Source organism: Hyperolius riggenbachi, chromosome 8 (genome assembly GCF_040937935.1).
Source record: "Hyperolius riggenbachi isolate aHypRig1 chromosome 8, aHypRig1.pri, whole genome shotgun sequence".
In the NCBI taxonomy this organism is placed as follows: Eukaryota; Metazoa; Chordata; class Amphibia; order Anura; family Hyperoliidae; genus Hyperolius; species Hyperolius riggenbachi.
The window spans coordinates 151061189-151076895 of NC_090653.1; the positions used below are offsets into that span (position 1 = coordinate 151061189).

The 15707-nt window shown below is 44.3% G+C and overlaps 1 protein-coding gene across 1 annotated transcript; it reads right to left on the bottom strand.

The window, feature by feature from the left end:
• Window positions 1-4350: 4350 nt before the first annotated feature.
• On the bottom strand, window positions 4351-11363 carry LOC137527411 (protein shisa-1-like). Its single transcript, XM_068247923.1, has 2 exons — window positions 11081-11363; window positions 4351-4871 (listed from the first exon to the last, which is right to left on the bottom strand). The coding sequence occupies exons 1-2, from the start codon at window positions 11361-11363 to the stop codon at window positions 4351-4353; spliced, it is 804 nt and encodes a 267-aa protein (XP_068104024.1).
• Between the last annotated feature and the right edge of the window lie 4344 nt (window positions 11364-15707).

Sequence of the window (15707 nt, forward strand, 5' to 3'; positions counted from 1 at the left end):
CTCCGCTCTGGGCTCCAGCTTCACGGTACTTCCTGTCCAGGGGAAGTTTAAACAGTAGAGGGCGCTCTACTGTTTAAACTTTCTCCCGGGACAGGAAGAAGTGAAGCCTGCCGGACTCGGAGCCCAGTGCGGAGAAGAAGCAGCGGTGACTCACGCCGGCCAGATCAGGTAATGTATTGCCGCTAGCGCCGGTCAGTCGAACGCCGCTATCAATGCACTCCTGACCCGCCGGCGATTGAGCGAAATCTTCCGCACGGACAGGAACGATTCATTTTGGATGGAAAGCGATAGATCGGTCAGCGTTTGCGCAACGATTTCACAGCTGATTCGATCGGTGTGAGCGAATCGGCTGTATATCGGCAGGAAAAATCGGTAAGTGTATGGGCCCCTTAAGAGATACCCCAACCCCCCCCCCCCCCCACACCTTAAGCTCTAGTTATCTGGCTTGCAGTCACTGCCTTCTATCCCCTTTTCTTATTTCTTTCTGCTTCAAACACAATAGGGGAATGATAGCCAAGTGAGTTGTGCGCCCCCTCCTATATTGTACCCTGAGGCTGGAGCCTCTCCAGCCACTGTTAAAAAAAAAAAAAAAAAGACGACCAGTGTACCACACATTCAATTTTTCCTCAATTATGATAACAATTGACAATTTCTTTATGTACAGACCCCAAACAATATTTTTCTGAGTTTTGTCGTCAATCTACCCTACACCATTCCATTTCATATTAATTGATCAGAAACTCTCCCAATGCTTTTATTGGAGAAAAGTGGGAGAATCAAAAACATTTCTTGGAGGAAAATAAAAAAAATTATAACAACAACAACCAACAAGCACCCCCTTGAGTTTTCTGTACAACCGATTGTACTTCCCAAATTGATGTAAAATTGGATCTTTTAATTGTATGGTGTGTGGCCACCTTTAGGCCTCATTTCCACAGACCGCTGATAGGCAGTGAAATGCCTCTCAAACTCAACTGCTCACTGCTGCCTAGTAACTGCATGATAACTGCTTATTTCTGCCTGGTAACTGCTTGCTGAACAACCAGCTCAACAGTTTGTGGAAAGGAGGCCTTAAGGTGCATACACACAGACCATAGTCTTTGGAAAATGAAAGATCACAGGCCAATTTTACCCCCCTTCCATGTAGTATGAGAGCCATACCTACACAGTCTAGTGAGCTCAACTCCCCATCAGATAGAAATCTTTGCAAGATGCTGCACATTCAAAAGATCTGTTCCTGCAAAAGACATTCATCTGCAGATCTGACAATCATCTGAAGATCCATCCTGGTAGATCTGATCTGCAGATGAATTTCTGTTAACAAGGTGTGTATGAGGATCTGCAGATATAGACTATGAATGTATTTTGCAGGAATGGATCTTTTGCAGGAACAGATCTTTTGAATGTGTACAGCATCTTGCAAAGATTTCTATCTGATGGGGAGTTCAGCTCAATAGAATAGACTGTGTAGGTATGGCTCTCATACTACATGGAAGGGGGTAAAATTGGTCTGTGATCTTTCATTTTCCAAAAGACTATGGTCTGATGTGTGTATGCACCCTTAGTCTCCTGTCTTAGTTGCCATGCTGTGTGGCACAAAAATACTGCATCCTGTCACTGAAGAGACACTGATCGTGATGCAGTGCGTTACAGTACGATCTGCACATCTACTTATTGTACAACCTTTCAGGACTGTTACAGTGGAATTGAACAACGAATTGCATCGCAGCGGCACAGAAGTAGTGTGAAAGGAGCACAAGAGCTGGAGGATTGTATAGTCATGGTATACCAGATTCTTCTATTGTGCAAGTCAAAGAAGTACAGCACAGTCCCATTAGTCAGAACTACCAGAAGTCTCAAATAACTGGCATGCCTGAGGGGATAAAGGGGACTTGTAGAACATAATACTTACCAAGTCTCCAGCACTGTCTAACCCAGGCATGGGCAAACTTGGCCCTCCAGCTGTTGAGGAACTATAAGTCCCACAATACATTGCAGGAGTCTGACAGCCACAGTCATGACTCATAAAGGCAAATTCATTGTGGGATTTGTAGTTCCTTAACAGCTGGAGGGCCAAGTATGCCCATGCCTGATGTAACCTCTTAGCAGCTTTATAGCATTTGCATGGTTCCCGGCGGGTTGCATGACCCGACACAGGTTAAGTGACGCCGGGAGCTATACACTGAGGACACCAGAAGACAGAGGTTTGTGCCTTTTTTTGGCCGGTTGCTCAAACAACCAGCAATCACATGTATTCAGCATCAGGTGATCCCTGCCGCTGCCAGATACTGGGGACTTTGCTGTACAGACAAACAAGTAAATTAGTTGCATGCTGTGGTCTGGTAGGGTTTCTTAAACCCTTCCACAGCTATGGAAATTGAAAATGGGCCCAATGCAGGGGTCTGAGACACCCAGCAAAAATGTCCATGCATGGATAGCTTTAATGCACAAAGATAAAGCATGTAAAATCATGAAGTCTGAAATCTTGTTTTTAAAAAGTTATTCCATTTTATTTTTACTATAAAAAGTGCAAATAACATTGCTAGAGGTATGCATTGACGCTCCTTTTCCAGAAGCAAATAGAAGGGCCACATTCAACTTTCAATAAAAACAACAATAGAAATGGTCAATGAGATTGTAATTTTAAACTGATGCAAATTGTCAATTTTATGCAGCTGGAAATGAAACAGTCAAATGCAGTTGCTGATGATTTTGACGTCCTTTCCAAGAAGCATAAAAATTTGCATCAACTTTATATTAGCACTTTATTGACCATCTAACAAAAAAAAAAAAAAACACAGAAAACCAATTACAAATAAAAAGGCAATGAAGCTGCAGGCTTCATAACAAAGGAATCCAGCTGTGCAAATTTTTGTTCAACAAAAATGTAAGCTTCAATCCAAAAGGTTTTCATTTTTAGTTTTGGATAGAATGGGGAAAAGGGCAGGGAGGTTGAGTTTCTATTGCCAGTTCCGACTATTTGGTAGAGATTGCTAATGAGAAGCAGATCATTCCAGCTTGAATAGAAATTTAATGCAAATTGTATGCAGCCATGAACCATTTGCATTTGATGAACTCTCTCAGGGGTGGGCCCACTGGCCCATGGGCTGTATCTGAGCTGTGCTTTGAATCCAGCCCGCTTATAGAGGGCCAATTCCTCTCCTCCCTGCATTGCGTTACAATAGCTTTAAAGGACAACTGTAGCAAGAGGTATATAGAGGCTGCCATTTTCATTTCCTTTTAAGCAATACCAGTTTCCTGGCTATTCTGTTGACCCTTTGCATCTAATACTTTCAGCCATAGACCCTGAACAAGCATGCAGCAGATCAGGTGTTTGACATGGTCTGATCTGACAGCTGCATGCTTGTTTCTGGTGTTAGACACTTTATGCAGCCAAATAGATCAGCAGGGCTGCCAGGCAACTGGCATTGTTTATAAACATAGCAGCCTCCATATTTTTCTCACTTCAGTTGTCCTTCACCCAATCGCACGTTCCAGTGCTGATCTCCATGGTGGCACTGGCATCATGTGACCTGCCATTAGTACAGGCCAGTGTGTCACATGACGCTGCTGTGGCCATAGAGATTGCCGCTGGAAGGTGTGAGTGTGAAAGTTAAAACTATTATTACACACTGTTCACAACTCTATAGGGAGGGAGGAGAGACATGCAGCCCGCTTGAAGAATACCGCCCACAGCAGGGAGGGAAAAAAAAAAAAAAAATTATACATGTTTGTCCACACCGGACTTCCTCTACTGCTTGGTCACCAGAGATGATCCATGAGGTGCAACTGGGCCAATCACAATTGACAGGAAGGATTTAGTTATCCCAATTCCAAGCCACATGCATTACTGAATTTGGCTTTAATGCTGGGAATACACGATTCTGAGCAATTTAGGTGGCTCGATAATTTGACAGGTCCGATCTCCGGCCCGATAGTTTCCGCGCTCGATTCTGCATGGAGGACAATGGAAAAAGATAAGAAAAAACGAATGGAACAGAATCGCCTGCAGAAGCGAGCGTGGAAAACGATCAGGCGCAGAATAGAGTGCCAAAATCGACCCGTGTATTCCCAGCATAAGTTAGCAGAAAATGCTAGAGAATACAGCTTTGATCATACATGGTCAGTTTCCGGAGTTTTGCTTAAAAGTGTAAATAGTCTAAAAATCTGAGGCTTCTTCCTGAGATACACTGGCCCAAGTTTCAACAAGTAATTTAAAACTTTTTTGGAAAAAAAGCATCAGCATGGGTAAAAGTCACAAGGCAGTGGCCGCATGAGGGTCAGTGCATATAGTCTCTGAGAAAGCCATGCCACTGTCCTAAGTGGAAGTGTATACGACTTGTCATAGTCTCAACACTTGGGTGATTCATCAGTCACTGGAGAGTCAACATGGTGGTTTAGTTGAGCGTAAACAGATTGTGGAAAGCAATTCCTGGCATCAATGTAAGATGTCGGGGCCATTAATATTGCATGCTCAGCTGGCACAGCGTAGTTGATGTAAGGTGGCTGTACATAAGGTGTTCCAGTCGTTGCAGGGTGCATGAACTGAGCATTTGGTGGACAACCCATGATGGGAAAGGCTGTGGGCACATTCATGTACAAATTTATATTTTCTGCTCCCAGAGAACATAGATTCTGAGGATGATTGGCCAGAGAAGTACGTGGGACAGAGGCAGAGCTGGAACTTGAATGTCTCGAGTTATCTGTGGAGGCCTCAGTGTCCAAGAGACGACTTTGTTGTGCTGGACCACCACTCTGGGCCTCCTGCTCAGGATTCAGACATTTGCAGCAGCAAAATCCCACTAGGGAGCCAATGATTACGAAGGACACAAATAAACTGCCAACCAGGAGGAACGGGAGGAAGGTGGGCACTATTAAAGAAAAAAAAAATAAAATAAATTAGTAACAATTTAACATTTATTTACACCAATCCTCTAAATAGTTTGTTTTATGGTATTAATGGTCCACATTTATAGGTTTAGAAAAAGCTAAACGCATGCAAACATTAAGGCTAATTTCCATATGCCTCCATGGCAGCATACGTATGGGTTAAGCCCCACCCCTACGTATGCTGCCATGGAAAGGAAAATTACCGTTAGGTGAGTATACAATTTTCCGTTTTCACACTGGGGCATTGTGTACACTGTAAAACAGCAGCACAACAGAGGAGACGTTGCATTGTGCATTACATTCAGGTGTGATGCATACAGTTAATTGAAAGCATGTTTCACAGCAACTGTAAACGTGCACAGTGACTGGTACCGCATAGCATGTCTCTGTGATAAGGACAACAGGTTCCACTGCACCACTAATGCACGGATGTGAACTTACCATTACAATATAATGACAAAGTTTGCCATGTGATATGATTGTCCGATGCAATGCATTAATGTAGCCTAAAAGCCTTCATCATTCGTCAATAGAGATGGTCAATGAGACTGTGCCCACTTTATGCGCTGCGCACCAGTGTGTTCTGACAAAACAAATAAAAACCTAATGCTGGGCATACACGGCTCATTTTAGATTATCAATCGAGCCGCTGATGGCTCGATTGATAATATTCAACCTGTCCGATACTCGGGGAGAACAATGGGAGAAAACGAAAAGCTGATTAGCAGCGCCCGCGGGGACGAGCGGGAATCGATCCACGCGCACAAGTGGTGACACGCCGGCATCGAGCCGCTGGCTTGATACCGGTGCATTTGAGCCATGTATGCCCAGCATAAGACAATGGCTGACTATGGTAGAGATTAGCTTGTGAGCTCCTATGATGAACAGTTACGCTGGGAATACACAATGAGTTTTCTTCTTCAGATTTACTGTCCGATCAATTTCACCAATTGTTTTTCTGACAGATTTCTGAAAATCAGAACCGTTGGAAATTATCTATTGAACCATCCATTAGGAAAAAAACAATTATATATACACACACACACGATTTTTTTTTTGTTTGTTTTTGTTTATAATTACATTTTGAAATGCATGGTACACCATGCATTTTCCCTCAGATCGAAAGGTCAAAGTGATCTGATTTCCAATAGTTTTTCCTGATCAATTTTCTGATCGCTTCTGTACAAAAAGTGATCTGGAAAATCGATCAGAAACCTCACACACACATACATAATAATAATAAACAGCATAGCAAAGCTAATGCTGGGAACACACACACACACAATACAATTTTCCGTGCGATAGATGGATCAGATAGATAAAATCAGTCATTCCGATATTGCTCCTGATCATTTCCGCGCTCGATTTCTCATAGCGGTGAATGGAAAAGGATAAGAAAAAAACGAAAGAGAATAGAGTGCAGAATCATGAAAAATAAAACGCACAAAAAAAAAAAAAAAAGTGTAACCAGCATTACTGTTTCGATCAATTGTTGAACAGATTTCTGATGAAATTTGATCACAATGGAGTTGTACAAAATCACCACCACTCCTTGATCAGTTGATGGTATGCCCTCCACTGCATAGTGTATGGCCTCTAAAAGGTTTACACTGCCTGAAAGGACCATCTTGAGCCTAGATTCACTAAATTTTAAATACACATATTGAATCTTAAATCTCTGAAATCATCATGGCCTTATACAGGTTTTGTTTATCGTGCCCATTAAGTATGGGCTGGTGCACACCAGAGCGGTTCTGAAGCGTTTTTTTAAACGCTTGCAGGGGGAAAACCGCTTGGGTAATGAAAGTGAATGGGATGGTGCACACCAGAGCAGTTCGTTTTTTCCACAAACGCAAACTGAGGGGCTGCAGCATTTTTTTAGATTTCTGAGGCGTTTCTGCCTCAATGTTAAAGTATAGGAAAGTGGAAAACAGATTTAAAAAAACGCTATATCAGAGCGGTTTTCCAGGCGTTTGTTACAGAAGCTGTTCAGTAACAGCTTTACTGTAACAATATTTGTAATCTGCTACACCAAAACGCAAAAAAAAAAAAAAAAAAAAAACGACAGTTTTAGAAAACCCCTCTAAACATGCCTAGAATCGCTCTGAATCTGAAATCGGCTTCAAAAACCTCTAGCGGTTTGAGGATCTGCTAGAGGTTTTTGGAGTGCACTGGGCCTATATCCTCACTAGGTGCGAATGCAAATTCTAATGCAAGCCATTATTTTCACAGTGTAGAATATTTACTGATTGAGGGCTGGTGCACACCGAGCGGCTTTTTCAGCGTTTCTGCAGCCGCTTGCGGCTGCGGATCCGCTTGGTCAATGTATCTCAATGGGGTGGTGCACACCAGAGCAGGAGGCGTTTTGCAGAAACGAAAAATGCCGGGGTGAGGCATTTTTTGGATTGCGGGTGCATTTCTGCCTCAATGTTAAGTATAGGAAAAACGCAAACCGCTCTGAAAAACGCCTGTTCAGAGCGGTTTTGCAGGCGTTTTTGTTACAGAAGCTGTTCAGTAACAGCTTTACTGTAACAATATATGAAATCTACTATACTGAAATCCGCTGCAGCAATCCGCAAGACGCCATAGAAAAACAAAAAGCGTTTCAAAATCTGCTAGCATTTTGCGGATCTGCTAGTGGTTTTTGGTGTGCACCAGGCCTGAAGAAGAATAATGCGATGTATTGGTAGGTCGAACAAGAGACTATGATCAGAGAGAGATCTGTTGGCTGCCCATACCCTACAGGCAGATTCCCAATCGATTTCAGCATACAAACTCTTGGGATTCGCCTTGTGACATTGCCTACACTGACTTGCGTGCAATCAAATCTCACCTGCTCCAGCTGCCAAGGGTGTCCAGCTGCTTCCCCATGTGCACCCCACATGGTTGCAGCATAAAGCACGTGGCGCATGTGTGACAGCCACACACATGCGCTATACAGTACTCAAAAGCCACATGGGGCGTGAATAGGGAAGCAGCAGACAGCACCTTAACACACTTGGCAGCTGAAATGGGCGAGAGGATTTTAATGCATAGGCTGCAAGAAGTTTGACCGCCATCATAGGCACCCAATAGCTATAACTGGACATTGAATATCAGGGAGGTTGCCATTTTTATCAGGGAAAGTCCAGAAATAGACACCCATTGTAATACAGCTAGTAAACTGAAGGAAATCCAAGCTGAAGCTGAAATTCAAGCTGCAAAGCATCCATCCATCCATCCCAGCCTGGGAAAAAACAAACACCCACAGGATCAGATTATTTGCAACCAGGTTAACAAAAAAAAAAACCACACACACACACTTCCAAGTTAGGCCCTGTGCACAGTGGTGCAGAGTCTGCTCTTTGTAATGCAGCTTCCCACACTGCAATGTACCACCTATGCAATATTCACAGTGCAGCAGGAGCATCGTAGCACACTGCATTACCTCTAAACACGCACGTTAACAGTAAAGGAGGCCACACATTACGCAATCTTTCTGTACAATCTTACCAACATCCATGTAGTATAACAGCAATAGATTCACAGTGACTTGGATATATTTTTCAGTTAAGCTGGCCATACACTGGCCCGATTTGCCGCCGTTTCGATCACTGGGATCGAATCTGCTGCCAATCGTTCGCGCTACACGCTGAATTTTGATCCATTTCGTCCGATCCCGTAGATCGCTCCGTGCGGAAAATTACCGTTGATCGCCCGCGGGTAGGGAGCGCGTCGCTAGCGGCGTTCGAGTGCCCGGCGACCGACGCAATAGAGCCGCATACATTACCTGCTCCGCCGGCACGACTACCCCCGGTCACCACTGCTCTGTGTCCGCGCTGGTCTCCGGCATGCTTCAGTTCCTCCTGCCCGGCAGGAAGTTTAAACAGTAGAGGGCGCTTTACTGTTTAAACCTCCTGCCGGGCAGGAAGAAGTAAAGCATGCTGGACCTGGAGACCAGAGCGGAGACCTGGGGACTGGAGTCGCTCCGGCGGAGCAGGTAATGTATAGGGGGGGGGGGGGGGGCTGGGCGGCAGCACCACCACAACAACAGATTGTGAACGGTTTCAGGCTGAAAACGGTTCACAATCTGTTTGCAGTAAAGTTAGCCATACGATCCCTCTCTGATCAGATTCGATCAGAGAGGGATCTATCTGTTGGTCGAATCTGATGGCAAATTGACCAGTGTATGGCTACCTTTAGGCTGGTTTCACACCAGGACGTTGCGTTTTAGGGGACGTTATGGTCGCACAACGTGCCCCTAACGCAACGCCTGGTGCTCTCTGCTTTGGACGTCAGAGTGAGCCGCGTTGTGCAGCTCACTCTGGCGTCCATGATGCGCACTCTTGGACGCATGCGGCATCACGTGGTCCCGCCGGCCAATCGCCGCACAGAGCGGCCGCTCCAGGAAGTAAACACTGCACGTCACTGAGTGCAGTGAATATTAATTAGCCATGTGCCTGGCCGCTCTCCGCTCCTCCCCAACGTTACTGAGCATGTGCAAACAGTCTAACGCGGCTCTGCCGCTTACAATGTACTGCATGCAGTACGTTATATTATGGCGCAGCGTTACACTGTAACGCAACGTGGGCACTGTGAACAGTCCATTGATTTTTCATTGCTGTGCGGTGGGGTGCGTTACAGGCTGCTCTAACGTGCGCCTGTAACGTCCCACTGTGAAACCAGCCTAAGTCTCTTATACTACACTAGTAGACTCAACGCCACCACATGTCAGCACACGCTCAGCATCCGCCCACCCCCTGGCCCCATCCACCTCCTCCTGTACCAACGGCTACACATGCACAGTGGCCAAAACACATGGTACACAGGGACAGTTAGGGTTTTATTATATAGGATGAAAGTGGTAAAAATTGGTGATTGATTGTACAGTCAGAGCTTGCTTAGTGTGTGGCCACCATAAGAGTGAATCATACTTTTCATTGACTATCATTCACTGTACCTGACAACACAAAGCTTAAAGTGGACCCAAATTAAAAATACAAGATTTCAGAAATAAAATCTATTTTCTAAATTATAATAAATAGCAGACTCTTTTCAGCTGCTTAATTACAAATCTAAAATATTTTACATTTATTTGAGGAACTCCTCCCTTCCTTTCATATTCCCGGGACAGAATCCGGCAAACTGGTTTAGTAGATGGTCTCCAGCAATGGAGGAATTGCTAATGGCTGCCACCTGTATAACCCTAGTTATGAAAAGAGAATGGTGAAAAGCATGCACTGAAATGCTCATAGGCTTGAAGGAGTGTTTATCTTTGTATGTGTCAGAGTGGTGCAACTAAATATTTTAATAAAAAAAAAAAAAAGTTTGGTTTGGGTCCGCTTTAAGAGTGCAACAACACTATCACAGAGAACGCAATTGCCACTATGAACATGGCTTCTCCCCCCCCCCCTTCCCCCAGGTATAAACATGGACTATATAAAAAAAAAAAAAAAAAAAAAAGGGGGGGGGGGGGGCTACCACCCCACGCAGCAATGCAAGTGTCAAATAAAATGGACCCACTATCTACAGGGAAAACAAAAGTTTGCTTTCCTAAAACAGAAAGAATTTGCGATAATTCAGGTTGGAGTGAGCTCGAGATGTCTCCCAGGCACCACTGCTGAATATATGCAAATTAACCATTGTATCTACAGGGAGGCTGCCCATAAGCAAGGTACACATCATGAAATTTCCAGTCAGATAGACGGTTCTAATATTTATTGTATTTATTTTAAGTGCTAACATATTCCACAGTGCAATAGATAAATGGACAAGGAACTCACAACAAAACAAGATCATGCAAATAACTTGATAATAGTAGTTCAGTGTTATTTCTAACAGGTCCGATCATTTCTATACAAAAGCGATCAGAAATACAATCACTCCTGTCAGAAGTAATTGATTTGACCCAACGATCTGACAGGAAATTGCATGGTGTGTACCAGGAATTATACCATGCCATCTTATGCTTGCAGTGTAGTCTGGTTGTTTAATCCACTTCTACATGTCCATGGTGGTATGAATGGACAAAGATCTCACAAGGGCCTCCATATTAAAACTACACTGAGCAGTAGTCCTCCTAGACAAGCCTGCATATTACATGGAACTGGAAAGGTTGAAGTTTCCCTACTACATAATCATGATCATATGGTAACCTGTACTGTTGCAACACGTTGTAGCTGTGAAAGTATCACTAGACAGAAAGACTTACCTGAAGCTGGCAGATCTACAGCTGGTACCCCTTCCTCAGTCATCTCGTCTTCATCCTCTATGGGACAGAGTCCCTGATCCAGCCTGGACTCACTGGCAATGCAGCAGTATCTAAGGCTGCAGGAGCCACAGCAGTAGGTGGCCTCCGAGGGATCATATCGCTCTGGACACTGGAAGCCAGGATGCCAGCCACCATAGCTATCAGTCCATCCATGGCAGTACTCTCCAAACTGTCCTGTACAAGAAGCTATCAGAAGCACTAGCACCAGCAACCACGGATACATGTTGAATGATGGAAGTTCCTAATGATGGCTTGCAGGGGGGTAGATGAGTTTTATCAGCTGCTCTAATGACCCACCTCCCCCAACTCAAATTAAATCCCGACTTCCTTTGAGAGAGTGTCAGGTCACCCAAACTCAGCCCCTCTGCAGTCCCTCCACGTCTGCTTAGCATAACACTGGCAACAGGTCATTACTATGTAATGTCCAGTCCCACCATGTGCGGTGTGTTTACTATAGTAGCAACTACTTTGTGCTGCATCAGCAATTCCAATATATAGTATAGAATTTGAAACAATACACTCATAATTGTAAGTTGATCATTACGTATAATTAGCTAAAAGTAAATAATACAGCTTAACAATTTAAGTGGCAAGTATTTAAGGGAAGTTTCAAAACAAATGTTATGTTTATAGTAAATTAAAAGATATGAGATCAGTGGGTGTGGTAACAAATACTGTGCCTATTAAAACAAAAAAAAACTTTTTTTGTGTTGTTGAAAATAAAATCCTTGGTCATTATGCAGTAATTTTTTTCTCCGACAATAGTATTATTTACGAGTATTTACACAATTTACTTTCCATTGCTGCTCAGCGCCACCTATCGCTTGCCTCTTGTATTACACACTCACAACCTAAATACTGAGATCCTCTGGTGCTCATCACAATCTGTGTATTACTGCTCGTCTAATAAAACAGGCAGGGTCGGATTGGGACAATGAAGGCCCATAGAACCCACTAGGAATCGCCGCAGCACTTTAAAATTGCAGCAGCGCTGTGTGCAGCATTTCCTAGGGCAATTGCAATGGCGTTTCCCCAGCACTTGGAAGCGCTGTACAGTAAACTGTACAGCGTTCCGATTTGTGATTTTTTTTTTTCAAATAAAAGTTTATTATACTAACCCAGCGCCCTTCTTCTGTCCATAGTGCGATGGCTCGGCCCTCCAAAGCGCTACATAATCACTTTGATAATAGTTTTATGCAGCGCTTATATACTTTAGCATTGAGCGCTAACGCCCTCAAAATGCTGCATGCAGGGCCGGTTTTGTCATGAAGCAAGGTGAAACACTTGCATCCGGGCAGAGATTACAGGGGCAGCATTTTTGTACTGTGAGCAAGGCGAAGATGTCATCATTGGGAAAAATCAGCTTGTTGTGCTGTGTGAGGAGTCTGACAGTGAGTGAGGAGGGGAGAAGCAGTAGAGCAGCAGTGTTTTATTTGAATTAAATGAATCAGAGTAAATTGTCAGATGCTGTGCAATCATTCCAAATCGGGAAAGGGGGGGGGGCGCATCCTCACAAGTTTGCCTCAGGCAGTAAAAAGTCTAGGACCAGCCCTGGCTGCATGTCCTGCGATTACCCCTAATCGCAATCGTGGTAATGGGTTCCCCCTCACTCACTTAAATTGGGGTCACCATGAGCTTGCTGGTTAGTCTGTATCTCTCGGTGTTACAAGCCCTACAGTATAGAGCCAAATTAATCCATGCCATGCACTGATGAGGATCAAACAATCCGAAACAGTCTGTATGCATGTTGGATTATTATGGCTCTGTACAAATTAACAAGCTGACCAATCATTGCATTCCAGCGGTTCTGGAGGTGTGTTTAGCTTCTAAGGGTACAATGGTTAATTTGCATATTCAGCAGTGATGCCCTGGGAGACATCTCAAGCTCACTCCAACCTGAATTATCACAAATTCTTTCTGTTTTAAGAAAGCAAACTTTTGTTTTTCTCACTTAAATTGGCAAAGCGTTTTTGGGAAACACGGCAATCATCGGCGATCCCAGAACGCTGCCAAAAACACCCTAGTAGGTTCCAGGCCTGAGACGTGTGTACACAGGCTCACCGGGAGTCGCAGCAGCTGGACAGGTGAGATTTACACTGCATGGGCACTAGGGGAGGTGGGCAAAATTGGTGGAGTCCTGAAAGATTTTATGATGAAATCTATTGGGAACTGGTCTGTGGTGTATGGGCAGTCAACAGATCTCTCTCTGATCCAAAAGAGAGATTTGTCTCTTGGTTGATCTGCCCATACATCGCAATGCTGTTGCTATTAACCCTTGGGACTCTTTCTGATAGATGGCCTAGGACTCTTCGACTTCAAATACATATATAAAATTCTTTGTCAGCAACTAGCCTGTACAAAACGTACCACAAAGTAGATAAGAAAATAAGAGTTAATATTACCTCAAATTGGAACTACTTATCTTGATGAATACTTTTTTGTTTGCTGTGGGCTGAAGTGGGGATGTAACAATAACCTCCACAATTGTGGGGGAAGGGGGTGGAAGAGATTGTCCCCAGCAGGGTAGCACTGTGGAGCACAATCTGTTACTTGTTTCCAGGGCCAGGTCAGATCTTAAAGCAGCTGTCTGCCTTGCTGCTTTGCTACATATGGGTCCCAGGTGTTTCTGCATTTCATGTGAGGTATGTGACAGCTCAGTCCACAGCTGCAGTGAAGCATTGAGGAGAGTGGATCCATCCTGGTACTGGAAGCAGGCTACAAGATACTGTGCACCATGTAGGGGTGAGGTGTCTGTTGTTAGGGGATGTAAGGCCCAGTTCACACTTGCGTTTTGTGTTAAACTAGGCCGTATGTCCGGGTCCGGGGGGGTCCGAGTCCCGTACTGGGGCCGTCGGGATCCCTCAGGATCCGGTCAGGTTACGGACAAAAAAGTATCAGTTCGGCATCCGGAAAAGTAACTGCCGATACTGTACTTTAAACAGGCGCGGCAGCACAGACAGGCATGGGGGGAGTCAGGGGGAGGGGACACAGCGCACACAGTACAGGACAACAGCCCACAATACAATAATAAACATACCTGGGCTGTTGTCCTGTCAGCGCTGCCGTCTCCCCCCCCCCCCCCCCCCATCTGTCCATGACTGGACCCTCCATGTGGCAAAGGACGGGTGCCGTAAGCACCCGTTCCTATTGCCAGTGTGATGAGAAACTTCCGTTTCTCATCACTTCCTATGGTGTGGGGAAAATGGTCAGGTTCTGGGTCAGGTGCGGCAGCCGGAGCTGCGTTCTGGAAATATGCTGCATGTTGGAAAAATCCTGAACGCAGCACGGACCGCAGACCGTATCCGTATCCTGACAGACGGACGGGTGTGAATGGATACATTGAATAACAATGTATCCATTCACATCCGGGTCCGTTTGTACAGTATACGGTGCGTTCCGGGTCCGGGAAAACCGGACTTGGAACGCAAGTGTGAACCGGGCCTAATACTAACTAGCTATGATGGGGGGGAGGTGGGTTCAACTAGCCATACTTCCTATGAGGGGGAAGTATTATACTGGCCACACTTGTAAACGTTTTTCACATAAAACGTGTATAGAGGTCACCTATCTAGTCTATCTATCAGTTCCAGGGGATTGTGACAAGCCATCCTCACCACTCTACTAGGATACTGAAATATTAGACTGGAATAATCCATCACATCTGCTGTCTTCATTTTCCACTAGCTCCAGTTTGCCCCAGATTTCTCATATGTCCAAGCTTTCCATTGCCCCACTGTGCCCCCAACCTTTCCAGTGCCTGTCAAAAGTGTGATCCCCTTTTCTAGTGCCCCACAGAGTGTCCCAGCTGGATGCACACTCTACTGCAAAGCTTGAGGCTGCATTCACAGTGGGATGCTGAGCAATCTACGCAACAGTACACAAGTAACACACATTACTATAGCAATGCTGTTGTTACGCTTACTGTACAATGTGCAGTACAATGCTGGTAGTAGTACAGGTAATAACGCCAATATTACCGTAGGTTAGTGATTCAACCCCTTTGTAACTGCACAGATACTTTGTGATTTAAGTACCATGAGTGTCGTTTTTACTCAACAATATATTGATTGTTCTATTCAATGAAACATTACACATGTACTCAGCAAGCAAGCCAGGAATATTGGCTTTTATTTCAGGCAGCAGGAGCAGTCAAATAAAATGGTAAATCAGCAATATGCAATGTAATAAACAATCCATAAAATACATTTGCATGGATTATGTGCTAGGGCAGCACGGTGGCGTAATGGATCTCACAGTTGCCTGGCAGTTTTGGTGTAATGATCTGCGCATGCAGATTGTTATCGTGACAAGACAGGAACAGGAGATCACTTGTAAGGAAATACTGAGGTCTGCACAATAGAATTAAAAGTGAAAAAATGTGTTTATTTACAAGAGTGCAATTTATACATATACACACACACAACAATATGTATACAATCATACAATCAGAAACACACGGTGCACAAACGTAACCACACTGACATCTAAAATAATATATAAATTAAAGCGGACCCAAACCAAACATTTTTTTAATTCAACATATTTAGTTGCACCACTCTGACACATA